The sequence below is a fragment of the Grus americana genome, chromosome 8 (genome assembly GCF_028858705.1).
Source record: "Grus americana isolate bGruAme1 chromosome 8, bGruAme1.mat, whole genome shotgun sequence".
In the NCBI taxonomy this organism is placed as follows: domain Eukaryota; kingdom Metazoa; phylum Chordata; class Aves; order Gruiformes; family Gruidae; genus Grus; species Grus americana.
The window spans coordinates 29,250,908-29,265,575 of NC_072859.1; the positions used below are offsets into that span (position 1 = coordinate 29,250,908).

General features: G+C 40.0%; 1 protein-coding gene across 6 annotated transcripts in view; it reads left to right on the top strand.

Annotated features, from left to right (window-relative positions):
- Positions 1-14,668, top strand: part of ZFYVE9 (zinc finger FYVE-type containing 9) — a 62,807-nt gene that overhangs the window by 40,594 nt on the left and 7,545 nt on the right. For all 6 annotated transcript variants that reach the window (XM_054833196.1, XM_054833194.1, XM_054833193.1 and 3 more), the window contains 4 exons: positions 6,897-7,121; positions 9,548-9,630; positions 10,372-10,476; positions 13,182-13,332. In XM_054833196.1, the coding sequence (XP_054689171.1) occupies positions 6,897-7,121; positions 9,548-9,630; positions 10,372-10,476; positions 13,182-13,332 (564 nt within the window). The remainder of the gene's footprint in view (positions 1-6,896; positions 7,122-9,547; positions 9,631-10,371; positions 10,477-13,181; positions 13,333-14,668) is intronic.

Genomic DNA, 14,668 nt, shown 5'->3' on the forward strand with positions numbered 1-14,668 from the left:
TTCCTAAATTGTCTTGATACAGCAAAGGTCAGCTTGTCCAGACAGGTTGCCAGGTTCAGAATGTACTTTTATCACGTCATAATGGATCTTGTGTACACTGCAAACAAATACCTTTCCAAACCTCACTTCATTTGCAATACTTTATCTTCTAATTATGATGTTATTCAGAGGGAGGTAGATATGAAAAATTGCATATGTGTGTGTATATACATATATATGTATATTGCAGATATAAATCCAGATTGGTGTGTATATTGCAATGAAGTCCTGTGTAATTACACTACAGAGATACATAATTTATAACTCCTACATAATGTATCTGGAATTCTTTTTTTAGTGCTCTAGTGGTAGTAACGTGATATCCTTCAATTGCACTGGTGCAAAGAGCTGCTTACTATTGTAAAATTCTTAATCAGAAACCAAATTTTACTGTTTAAGAATTCCACTGTGTAATATTCTTTTGGTAGGATTTGCTCTGTGTTGTATTTCAGACATGTAGTAGAAGTAGATAGACACTTCGAGTTGCTATATAATACCAAACCGCACTAAAGTTTTTGTAGAACATAGCACCTTGATAGATTCCCATAGCATTTTGTAATGCACGCTCTCAATATCCATCCTTTTTTCAATCCAAGTCACGCGTGTTTCAGAGGGAGAAGTATATATTAGCATATCTGCAACTTTGGCTGTTTCAGATGTTATTCAGCCAGAGAGACAGGATACGATGCTCTAGGGGTTTCATTTTGGTGGTTGTAATCCCTTGGAAGTGGTTAGCAGTTTGCATGCTGTTGTAGATGGAGCCATGCTTCCGAAGTTGTTCATTTCAGAGGTATTTTACCTCTCCTGGCAACTGGATGATAGACGTTTAGAGTAAACGAGAATTCCCATTAGATGTTAGAGACTACTTAAAACCCTGCCTCACAGTTTCATTTTTTTTTTGTTATCTAATATATTGGTTTAAATTTATTTTGCCATCAGGAAATGGAAATAAATTCTGTGGATGTTTCTTTATTTATCTCCTTTAGTAAATGTTTTCTTAAAAACACTCATAAAATAAAAAGACATAGTATTTTTTTATTGGAATGGAAAGAAGAATTATGTTTAGTGATGTTGATTTTGTTTTGGAGAGATTTTGAGTTTCTTGTTGTTTTTGTTTTTTTTTTTCAGCTGAAAAATACAGCATTTCCCTTTTGTTTATTTAATTAAAGCCATATCTATAGCAGTTTTTATTTTAACGAGTCACATTTATTTACTAGCTCTTCTTGCTCAAGTTTGAATTCTGCATTCAAGCCTAGAAGTGCAAACTTGTATGTATTTGTGCCTCTTCCCAGATGTTGCTGCTTTCCTCAGAGGACAACTTGTTTCTTGAGGCCGAGTCCTGTCCTCTGTGCTAGGCACGGCTCTCAGCCGTTTGCAGAGTGTGGTTCTAGCACGTGTACATAGTGTCAGCAGAGCCCAGGCCTCAGACCTGCAGGCAGGAGCGTTTAGTCTGTACACTCAACGCTTTGCAGCTTGTCCTTCAGATTCCTTTCCTGTTTCAGCATGGATAAGATGGCAGTCCGGTGCAGCACCACCCTGAACCTTCATTAGTTTTGTTACGGGAAGTCCTCAACCTCAAGCTGTGGGTCTGGTGTTAGGACTTTATAATTGTAAAACAGCGGAGAGATTTTGGAGGAAAAATGATGTTTTTTGCTATAGGCTGTATGCATGTGAGTTATAATAAATTGTAATGTCATTAATTACGGCAAGTATTAATTGCTGTTCAGTTCCCATCACTTTATTTTTCCTCTGGCCCCTCTGTCATCAAGCTCCCTGCTGTGTTGCTTTTCTTGTTTTGAAATTGAAAGCTAATGATTTCTGTTGTGGTTGTAGTAGTTGTACTGTTGTAGTAGTAATCCCATGATTATCCTTGTCTGTTGGCTATAAGCCTGGCAGGAGGTCTAGTGAATGGAAAAACGAGAACTTCTGTCCATCTGAATGGGTACTTTGAAGCAGTTGGATGTGTTAACGTAGAGCTGCCAGATATGCCCTAGTGCGTCAGCTCTTTGGTGGAATACAATAAATGCTACTGTTACTTTTCTAGTGAAAATGCAAATCTGGAAACTGCTTGAAATGGCTTTGTGATCGCCCTGGTTTTGGGGATATTCTGGGTGAGGGTAGATCTATCCCAGTCACAGTTTTGTGTATTTTTTACCCAGCCTGGTTTTAATTAAATAAGGTGGTAGCTAATACAGAGTAGATCTGTTAAGAAGGCCACGTAGATGTTCTGAACAGAGAACAGATTAACTGAGTGATAATACACCCCTGCAAGTGTAATATGGAAAGATGGACACAAAATCAAACATCATATAAGGTGTGAGAGTGATTGTTTGAAAGACTGGCACAGACCAGTCTGAGGAAGTTTTGGATGCTGAGTAGCTGCTACTCACAGTGATATAAGTGAAGCATTATGTCCCTTGCCAGTATGAATAAGTTATTTCCAAATTACTAGTTGAAGATGCTGAGTATGGTCAGAACTTTAAATGTTGAGTTTCAGATGTTTTTTTCTCAATGTTGGCCTCTGCTACAGATGTATTGTGCCATTCACTGTCTTGTCTCTTCTGTGGCTCTTGGTGCGGTAGTGACTGGGGGTTTGTATTGCTTTTCCAAAGAGTATGTGCTAATTTGCTCTTTGTTCCCAGGTGAATATTGCTTTGCATCTCTTGCTGCAGAACTAGGATGCTTGGGTTTTCAGGATGCTGGCACAGGGGTTGGTACTTGGCTGTTCTTGGTTGTTACTGATGACAGTGGAATGAGGCCGGACAGATGCAGCTAAGTTCCCTGAGCCATGTATGTATGCCTTCCCTGAGACTGGATGCTAATACCAGCTTTTTGACCTGGGATTAACCAAAAGATATGAAGCATACATTAGGAATTTAACCTCACCGTTTTTGGTAAAAGCACTTAAGTGGCTTCACCACATACTGAGGGCAATAAACAAATGCAGGAATCTTTTTCTCTTTACATTTCCTGGTATAAACTATTTTGTTTGAGTCCAGAAGGGATTGCCAAACTGATAGGCAAAGTACATATTGTTCATCAGAGGAAGATACCTGAATGAGGAATTCAAACCAGTGTGGATCATGACTGAAGAGAAGGTCACATCAGTGGATAAAAGCCTGGTTTTTTGAAGGACTTTATAGAGCTGCTTAGGATTTAAAGTCAAGGGTAACCCAGCATAACTGAGAAGAGAAGTAGTACTGACCTCCTGCAGAGCTGCTTTAGATGCATCATGCACACTTACGCTACTTCCTAAAGAATGTCAATTGTCTGATGTCAGGTGCTGGAACTTAATATAAGGAAAGGCACCTTTTTGTTCACTCTGAGGTTACCTCTTTAGAAAGGAAGTTGTGGTACTTCGTAAATTAAATTACATGCTTTTGAGAGCAATAGCTATTTTTGAGGCTTCTACAAGCTTCTGAAACACAGTTCTATGCTTAAAACATGTAACAGTGCAGTGGATTGGGTTTGACCATGTCAAGTTGGTAATAGCAACTTATCAGTGGGGCCTTGACTTGGAACCACCTTCAAAGATGTGGCAGGAAAGGCTGATGACCCCTGGTCAGTGCAGAAATATTTATGGGACAAGCCCAAAGCGTCTTTTTGACTTGGGTTTGCTGGTTGAAAAGGGCACTAGAGAGGTGTGTAGGAAAACACTTGCTTGATTCTTCCCATGCTCTCCACATAGCAGACTCTTGCATGCTCTTATAAGTAATGAATTGCAGCACACCTACCTAATCCCAATAGTTTGTCCTCTTAATAGTGGTAACCTATTGGAGCTTGCACTGTGCGAGCTGCTTGTGTCAAAAGGAGTAATTTATAATGCTGTGGCTTATGGTAGCAAAGTGCTGAACAGCCGAGTTGCAGATTCCACTCTGAGGGTTTTTTCCATGTTTCTGTTGGCTGAAAAAATTCTTGTTAAGGCATCCCAAGCTTGTGAGCCTTGAAGCTCCATCTCCTGAAACGGAAAAAATAAGTAGTCGTCCCCTTCTGCTGCAGCACTTGGCATCAGTCACAAGTGGAAATGTCTGATTGCTTTGTCATCCCAGTGGGCAGTACTGCACATCTCAGAACTGTACAGTATTGTACAGCTTCACTTTGCCTAGCCTCTTTCACAAAGAAAATACTTCAGAAAAGGGTGCAGAATTCAATAATTCAATTCAGTTTAGTAGTTCATACACTTCATACATTTTAAGGTTAGAAAGGATTAGTACGGTCATGTTGGAACTGTGAAGCTCACCAAGTGATTTTACTATCAGGCCTGTAGTTTCTATTTGGGTAAGAACAGATGGGAAGGGAAAAAGGAAGTATAAATGAAGAAGAGGAGATTAGTGAGGGTAGGTGGGAACTGCAAAAGCAAACGAGTGGAGTTGAGATAGAAAAGTGCCAGCAGCTATTTTAGATGAGAGACTCTTTTTCATGAACACCAATTGATACATTGGTTTGCACTCACTAGCAAGATGCCTGAGTTGATGTATTAGCAGTGTATTCACTGAGCAGGCACTAGTGTCACAGCGCAGGCTGACAGAAATGCATTTGCACATGGGCAGGATCAATGATTTTCAGCAGCTGACAACATTTGATGTGGCTCTGTTAATCATGTCAGTCGTTCAATTTGACAACTAGCTACTTTTCATCAAGTATGCTCAGCTGAGCATTACAGAAATTGTAGCCACTAATAAGAGTTCTGGAATTTGATCTGGGTTGATGGTGTCAGCTCTGGCTTCTGTGTATCTGTAAAATTACACATCAGCTTTGCAGGATAGTGGCAAGCTACGAATGAGCCGCACCCTGCCATGAGGTGCCTGGGCTGCTGAAGCCTGTCGCCTTTTAGCAGAGAACTTGAGAGCTTAGTTTGTGCAGCACCTTGTGGGTACAGCAAAAAAAAAAAAAAAATCCATTAAGGTGCCTACAAATTTGAATAGCAAGGAAACCCCTGAACTTATTTGTTAGAGTATAAAAGGAGCCTTTTGTTTACAGACCTGCCAGTAGCTATATTTAAAGCTGGAGGTCCTACAAATCATGTGAAGGAAGCAGTTCTCAGTGGTGATTGTGCCAAGGTGGTCTGGAGGGATGCAAAGTAGCATGGCCATGTCTCCAGAGTGAGGGCAGGAATAGCTGTATTATTCTCATGCTGGCGCTGGCTTCATGGAGAGTTGCTATGACTTGGGATTTTCACAGGGGTTCAGTGTAGAAGACAGACTTGAAAGGACTCATTGGCTAACCTTTCCTTTGTTGGCCAAAACTGTACCTACTGTATTTATTTTTCTTGCATTTGTAAATGCTTGTGTATGATTTTTAGGCTGTTTTGCAGTATAAAAATAGAGAAGGCTTAACTCAAGGATCACACTTGTATTACTGCGGATGTCAAAGTTGCACTTCCGTGACTCATGTTTTTACTTACTTAAAACCTAGTGTTTGTGTGTTTATGCATGTATCTCATGTGTGAAAGGGAGAAACCCTCCAGTTACAGTTCATTTGTCTCCAACATGCGCATTCCTGCCTTGAATTCAAATACAAACACTCCATTATGAGGTGGTGGAGAAAGAGCAGAAACTCCTACTGAGCAGTCCCTCTGTCTGCAGGTGGGAAAGCCTGGGATTACTGCAGAAGCCCGGGAGGCCTGCCTGAGTGCCTCAGACCGACATGATGCCTCACGAGTGGTGTGATCAACCACACCGTGCTCTCTGAAATTACTTGTGTTTTTCTCTGAGAGCAAATCAGCACTATTAATATTCACATCTTCTTATGGAGAATTGTGATCGGCTGTTCTGTACATTATTTGCATGCTGTTGTTGTCATTTGATAAAAGGAATCACACCATGGTTCTTTGCTTCAATGTTAAATGCTGTGTTGGATGTTATAATAATCTAATCAACATTCAGATTCATTCAGCCATTCCAGTGTAAACACTTTTGCAAATTAAGAGCATCAAAGAGTAAAAATGTGAGTAAAAATTAGTGATATTTCTCCCCTGTGTGTCTCTCAGTTGCATTTTACATTAAGTATACTAATTAAATAAACACTCTTTTGTGTAATTCTTAAAATGACCCAGATCTTCAATATGTGTCTGAGCAGGCATCCCAGTGGTTTGCCTAAATGGAAGGACAACGAGTGGGCATTAATCATTTGACATCTCTCCTTTAATCGCAGCTGGGTCTGAAAGTTTAGTTCAGTCAACAGCAGCTTCTGCAGTGGAAACCCCTTGAATATCTGGAAACACTGAAAACAGACTTTCTTTGGGCGCTTTCATAGCGCTCAGGGGAGGTTGCAGGTACCACTTCCTTAGCAGCAATACTGGCCTGAGCTATCCTTCCTCTTCCCTGGCTGTCCCTGGGATGTATTATCCCCTCCGTTACACTGCCTCTACTACTTGAAACAGGCAGATCTCCAGGAAGGAGGCAGATGACAGAAATGATTGAGGCTAGTCTCCCACCCTGCTTCCCCAGGAGAGCTGGTGGGTCTGTGGTTGTACGTTCTGGCCTGGTAACACTTGCAGGCATGGCTCACTCAGGCGCAGAAATGAAGGGGGGGGGGGGGCGGTATTCCTACAAAACGGACTTCCTACCAGTGATAGTCACTGAGTACATGTATCACCGAAGACGGATCAACTGGAGTACCATGGCTTTGGTGGCTCTAGTCTACAGCAGTTATTCCATAATAGATTACACACTTTTGCACAGGAGGTAACCTGAGCCCCTGTGTGCAGCAAATCATTGTTTCTTGTGTCGTTAATAGACATTAGTGCTTCAGGAAACAAAGTGAGTGTAATACGATTTTTTTTCCCTTCTGAAAAACTTTTTAAATACTTGATAGAGCTCTCAATCTAGTGAAGTAATGAGCATTTTTGTTCATAGGTAACGTTGTTGGCAACCTGGGACACTCCTTTTTCAGCCAGAGCTTCCTTGGAAGCAAAGAACATGGAGGGTTCTTGTACGTTGCAGCTACGTATCAGTCCCTGCAAGACCTGGTGCTCCCAACCCCACCGTACTTGTTTGGCATCCTCATTCAGAAATGGGAGACTCCCTGGGCTAAAGTGTTCCCCATTCGGCTGATGTTGAGACTTGGAGCTGAATACAGGCGTAAGTAACATGCATTCTTTTAGCTGCAATTATTTCTCCGGGAGAATATATTCCTGTTCAGAGCACACACACCCAGCCCTAAATCGTTGCCTATCAAAGCCACACAAGCTTAAACAGGCAAGTAAAAGTTGGGTTTCATGCCCACATTGCATCCAGCTAACAACACAGCAGTACTGAAGGTGTGATATGACCTACAGCCTTTTTACAACTGTACTGGTGTATCAGGGAGATTTCTGTGGAGGCACATCTACTTCTGAGCAGCTGTTTCTAGTTCACTTAGTGACCTGAAAGAGTTATGTGCAGAGTAAGTCTGATTCAGCTGGTGTAGTTAGGACAAGGGAGAGCCTTTGAGATGTTAGGCTCTTTCCATGCTGAAATGAAAGAGCATTTGCTTTTATGTTTTTAAAACCACACTCATTTTCCAGAGAATAACAATATGAGTGCTGGGGCAACTGACGTGGCAGTTTGTTGCAAACATTCTGTTGCAACTAGTAAAATAAAGGCTGGAGACAGTGTTTCAGCTGAACATGAAATTAGCATAAAGTTAGGATAAAATCTTTTTCAAAAGACATTTGCCATCACTGGATCAAAGAGATTATTGGAAGTCTGTCCACCGTGATGGGCCAAAAATTTGCTGTCTTGCTCATCTGCTGTTTTAATTGGCACATCTTGAAAAATCTGAATTGCTATGAAAATGGCCTGTTAATTTTTTTTTCAAAACTTCTTAACAAAGTAAGTTTTAGAATATGCTTTGTAGGGATTTGTTTAACTTGTGATAAGTTTAACTTGTGACATTTAGGGAATTTGGGAATTTTTCATAAAATTTACGTTATTGGAAAGGAAAAAGAAAATCTTCAAAATTTCCTTTCTGCATATGAGGACTGTAGGTTAAACTTCTCTGAAGAAACATTAGTGTTAAAGGTGTGTAAGTTTTTGTGTCTATCCATGAGGTTTTTAAGTGGTGTATTTATTCCTTTCAACATTTAGAAAAACAAAGATAGATGCTTGTATTTTGGATGTGACATCTGGTTTTGAGCACAGAAACAAATGTTTTGATATTCACAGGCAGAAGTACCTGCTCTGAATATGCTGGGAAGCTGTGGTTTGAATCCCTTCTATAGCTGTGATTTGGATTCAGGCATATTCACTTGTGCTGTGACAGTTGTGACTGTGGGTCACTTCCACAATCCCCTCTCGGAAGGGGCTGCATTTGTGTCCCAGGTTTCCTTGGGTACATCCTCTTTTCTGGTGGAATTGTCAAATTCTGGCCATTTGTCCAGTGCTGCTGAACGTGCAGCAGATCAGATGCAGGAGTCACTCTGGTTTGCTAGATGTCCAGAAAAATCTGCTGAGCATCTGCAGATAACTGTACAGCTCGAGCACAGGGAATTCAGTGCATCTGGGATGTAGCTGAGCTGCTGTGTGCAGCCAGGGTGGCAGACACAGGAAATTCAGCATGTCTTGGTGCCTCAGGACATTGTGCGTGAGTTTGGTCAGCTGTATGGTGTGTTTGTAGGAGCTGTGACGCTTTCCAGATAATCAGTGTGCAGAAGCTGGAGCTTATTTCTATCAGGAAATCCTGATGATGTTACTCAAACCTGCTGAGCATTTTGCAGCCCCTTCTGACTACATTGGGAACTGTGAAGATGTGCAGCATTTTGGGAAATCAGGCAGAGTGTTTGCCTGAGGATAGTTTAGGAACCTTCTTTCAAACACGTGTTTAGAAAACCTTGGCATTACATATTACTGCGAGTCATGTTTCAAGCACTGTTATGGCTTCTGCTACAACATAATGTAATGTAGCCAGATCCATACACTACACTTTGAATTGCATCACAGGTATTTTACAAGTATGCCTAAGTCAGCCAACGAATGCAGGTATTTTGCACTGCTGACATACTATAAATGTAATTTTAATTGTTTTTGACGTACTCCTGTAGAGAATTTGTCATGTTCTTATGAAATTATGGAAACAGAAAATGAAATAGTCTCACTATAATCACTTGAATGTCACACATGTCAGACACAGAAGCTAAAAGCTTATGATATTACAGTGGAGAGCAGCAGGATGGTCATAAAAAAGGGAGAAGCCATTTCCAAGAAGTAGCTTGAGAAAAGCATGTAGAAATGTCATCTTTGCAGTCACTGTCCAGATTGCTGGGTTTCAGTCTTGCAGTGTAGCACTTGTAAGCATTCCACATAATTCTTCCTATTGTTTCTAGTGTGGTGGGCAAGGAGCCATGACACGTGTAAGGTGTATTATAATGTTAAACCCTTCTTCCCTTTTGCTTTTTACACTCTGGTCGTCTTTTCAGTCTCTGCTGCTTACCATATTCAACAGAGGAGATGACTGTATTTGAGTCTGTTTTTGAAGAATCTCAGTATGTAAATTTCAACCTGACCTTTTCTGTTTTATTTTATCCTAGTTTATCCATGCCCACTTTTTAGCGTCAGATTTCGTAAGCCTTTGTTTGGAGAGACTGGACACACGATTATGAACCTTCTTGCAGTAAGTGCCAAGACTGAGTTGCAGGTTCCATCGGTGTGAATGGATCAATGTGGGGAGGACTGTACTCCTGTTGCACATAGTAGCTGGCAGGCTTAGAAGATGACAAGAGGAAATAGTGGGCATTTGAGTGAAATTACCTGCTGTTACTGATACTGGATGTTAGCTTTAGACAACATGGTGATTTGTAAAAAGGTACCCAAATCAACATCCAAAACCTGGCCACCTGAGAATGTTTGGATCTGGAAACAAGCGCAGTAGTTGCTCAGATTCCTTCCTCAGAAGTGCTAGATCATCGCAGTGTGCAGTCACAGCTCTCTGATTATACAGAGCTTCAACTGAAGTGATTAGCTCTTCCTGCTTTGCTAATATTTTCAATATAGAAAATTCTCTTTGATGCATGACTTAATCTCACTGCTACAAAAACTAGTTACTCTATCCAGTAATGTAGCAGAATACAGAGAGCAAATTTTCTTACATACAGTGATTACATTCAAAGCTGGAGAATATTAATTTTGATGTAAGAAAATCAGTGAAATGACTAACAGTCATGATGATGTTTTTTCATTTGAGTACTTTGATTATATAGGTTACAAGCTGTGATGTCTCTATCCCTCCCTGCATTTCAGTCACCGATTACAATTATTTCAATGGGCTAACCAGTAGTCACTAGGATAGTTATGAAACCTACAGTGTCAATGATGTCATCATGTCTGACTTTCAAAAACTTGTTTTAATTACCAGGACTTCAGAAATTACCAGTACACGCTGCCAGTCGTCCAAGGTTTAGTGGTTGATATGGAGGTCAGAAAAACCAGCATCAAAATTCCCAGCAACAGATACAATGAGGTAACGCTTATGAGAAATACATTTGTGTACAGTTTCTTTCTGGTTGGAGGACCTGGGATCTAAAGGAATTTTATTTTATTTTATTCACTATCACTAGGGAAAATTGCCTCAAAAGCAAATGATAAATGCATGATGCGCACGTGTTTTGAGAGTGAGCGAGGGTGGCTCCACAGGAAGAATGCAATTCAATTTAGTATTAGTTAAACTCTTAAACTCTTTTTCCTCAAGGTTTTTAACTGTTTATATATAAAGTGTAATTATAAATGATAGAACATAGTAGAGTGTTTTAAATACTGGTTTGATTTGAGCAAATAAGTTGACAAACTTTACATGAGGTAAACTAGGAGGAAAAACTATTAGCTTTTCTCACTGACGTTGCATGTGCACACTCACAGCATTTATTAGTATTTGTTGGGTTGCTGCTTATTTTATATAAAATATCTCTCAGCATCTAACTTTTATACTTGATTTCTGGTGTGAGAAAATCCATCAGTGTCTTTAGGATTTAGTGCTGTTGAGAAAGCTGTGTGAGAAGATATTTGAACAATAATGAAAGAGAACAATGGAGAAGGTGATTGATTTCGTGTTCTGTCTGAAGCGGGGGGTAACTTGGTATTTTGAAACTAATCAGCAGTTGGGGTGAGAGCAAACCTCCTGGGCAAAGTTTTATTTGTAAAAGTTCTTGTAATATCAGAGCAGAATACAGCTTTATCTCAAGAGAGAATTTCCTTGCAAAGAGCATTTGAGTAAAATAATAGAGCAAAGAAATAAATTTAAAAAAGGAAAAAGTGTTCTTATGTGAAGTTTGAAAATGCTGAAACTGATGAAGCAAGAAGACAAAGGGTCTGTTAAAAGGCATATTAATTCTTGATGCAGTTGTGAGAAAATGGAAAAGGTCAGTAAAATTTGCGTGAAGTAAATAGAGATTGGCACACAAGATGCAGTTTAGTAAGTGTTAGCTGTGCCTGGCGTTTGGAAGTCTGTCAGCTTCAGTTCCATGTTAGACACTGCACGAAACTCGACTGTGAGGAAATTCCTGTGTTATGCATGTTAGCAAAATCTCTGCATTGTGCTTGGGTTCTCCTTCCAACGTGAAGCAAGGATTCAACTTTTTAAATGAAGAAAGTGTTACTTATTTAACATTATTGCTTGCAATCCAGTTGAAAGGTTGAATTGCTAGAAAAATTTCCTCTGAGTTTAGTTTGAATTAAGATGAATTAAACCACAAGACCTTTACTTTTTTCCCCTGTAAAGCAGCATTTAATTAGAAGAGTATCAGTCAATCTATATAGATTGTGGAAAATTCAGACTGCAATTAACAAATTAAACATTAATATATAGTTTTTTCCATTAAATACATGTTTTTATCTTCAAAATTTTTTAAATTTTCTACAACTTCTAGTGATGCTTCGTTGCCTGTTTAGTCCCTCAGCAAAGGTGACTCATTTTTTAATAAGTTGCCTTGTTACAAAGTGCGGTTGCCATGGCCAGTTGTTTCTTGTTATGCTAAAGGCAACTCCTGGGCTCCATAAAGATGGCTGTGGTTGAGCTTAAATCTTGTTTCTGGAGCATGACACAATAAACTAGATAATGAAATACACTGTTGTCTGATGCAAAATCTTAATTAAGTTTCCTCCCGAAACATTACACCTGTGCCCATTTGTCAATAGTGAGCATCAGCTAATGTTCCTGACACCATAATTAAGGTTTTATGTTAGACTGAGAGAGACAAATGTGTGGTGTGTAGTGTGCATGCTTATCAGCTACAGGAAGCAGAGGATGGGAGTATGAGTGCTCTTAAGAGATGTCAAATAATTCAGCATTTTCCTTGTCTTTAGGGTTTTCACTGGGGGTGTGTGTCATTTAATAAGTGCTTTTTTTTTAAAGCAAATATGTAATTTTTGAAACAAATTTCAGAGATAGATGACTCAGTTTTCTTTTTGGATCAAAAATCTCATAGTCTGAGGCTCCATTAAGAGAAAGAGAGGAGAAAAGGAAAGAAACTGTATAATTTACAAGAATATTTTGTCAAGGCATGTAACTAAGCGTATGTTAGATGATAATCAGCAAAACTAAAATGCATATATATCATACACTCTTTGGATGCTTTTTGGAGGCCTCCTTTGCAAAGAATTAAAATTAATTCTGGATGTCTATGATTCTGATCTTTTTAAAAAGTCTTCAGAATGGGAACATTGATCCCAATTTCACCAAGTCATGCAGGTGAAGCACAGAGACACTAAAGCTTTGGTGCCTGGTCGTGGCAGAACCAGGATTGAACGCCACAAGTCTGAGTTCCAGACTAACACTGAACTGTGGAGGCAAGCATCTATGATTTATGTCACAAGGAACTGTAGTTGTGTAAACAAGCCATATATTTCCTCCCAGTGTTTTTCTAATTTTTTTCCTGTGAATTTATTTTTTTAAAACAGCTGGAGAAAATAGCTTTTGCAATCTATAGCTCAGCTATCCCTTATACCATTTATCTTAATTACATAAAAGGTGGTACTTTAAAGCAGCTAGACAATGTAAGACCTGAACCTTCTTTTCAAAAGCAGTTTATGGTTCTGAGTGCTAAAATCTGACCAGAGAATATGAGCACTGTTGAGAAGCTTGCTCTGTCTGATTAAACTGTTCCAGGAATCACCTATTTATGGTAGTGCTTGATGAACGGTGTAGAAATGGTAAACCTTTTTGTTTTGCAGATGATGAAAGCCATGAACAAATCCAATGAGCATGTTCTAGCAGGGGGAGCATGCTTCAACGAGAAAGCAGACTCGCATCTGGTGTGCGTTCAGAATGATGACGGGAATTACCAGACGCAGGCCATCAGCATTCATAATCAGCCAAGGAAGGGTAAGAGCGGGGGTTCATGAAGAGGCTGTTCCCTCCCGGCACTCTGCATGACTTCTTTGCTGTTTGTGTTACCGTTACTGCACGTGGCTTTCTGAATCGGTCAGAACTGGGTTTGTCTGCATTTCACCGAGTTTCTGTTAAGACATTCAGAGAAAATAATTCTGACTGCTGGTGTTACTGAGTGGGCAGCTTTGAGTTAGACATGCAACAGAAGGAATAGTAACACATTTCTCTATCTGCCCTTTACCCCGTTGGTGTTTTATTCCCCTTGCAGAATCCATGATCTCAGATGTCAGGGGGCACACTGTGCGGTTCATGTCATGTGTACAGTCCCCACCACGCTTCTCTAGGTCAGTGGTGCTGTCCTGAACTTGTCTGAGGGGTGTTCTAGCAACTTTCATAGATCAAGCACACATAAAATAAAGCACGTAGCAGCTTGCTCCCTTGTAAATATGGTAACACTGCTTGAACGATACAGCTCAGGACTTGTGGTGCTCCCGAGGTCACAGTGCTGTAACTACATTAATAATGAGAGCTGTCTTTGGCATTACTGGAGTGCAGGTGAGGTTGTGGTTGCCTGTGCTTGACCTATACTATGTGAAAGGAGGAAGATTAGGTTTTGTATGAGAGAAAGGTAAATAAGAATAACCTACATTTAATAATGCATCTTCAAGAAACTCCTCATGTTCACCTCAATTAAGACAATCTAATTTCCAGGCTTTATTTTTGTTAGAGTAGGCTGAAAGGCTGCAGCAGCAGTGTGCTGAGAATGTGAATGTTGTGGTTTGGGGGGAAATTTCTGGCAAAGACATTTATACTATCTCCAAATGAGAACAAGCAAGACAGAGGCCAACTTTTGTTTTGCAAGTATCCCCAGTCACTCCAGTGAGTGTACTGGCACAGGACGTCACTCAGGATTGATGGTCTTAGCTGACTTTTGTTCATTTTACACATGGGACAAGAGGAGGGATTTCCAGCAGGAATTTCATGATGCTTAGTGGTCATTTAAGAGAACTTTAAATCAGGTGGCTTTGAGCTGTGTCCTTGCCAGTGGGTTGGTGTTAGTGTGATCCATTAACAGCTCGCTCACAATCTTTGCCAGCTGTGTGGGAACATTTAGAAATAAATTATGTACTTGGTTACCCTAAATTAGTAGTCCTGAAACTTAGAGGTGTGTATGGGGAGAAGGAGAGTGACGAAATATGAGCATTTAAGGTTGACAAAAACTGTTGTCCAGTTTAAAAAAATAACTGGGTCATTTGCCCATCCATATCCAAGCCTATGATGTGCATTAAAGCCACCATAACTCTAAGCAGCATTTGTCCTGATTTAGATT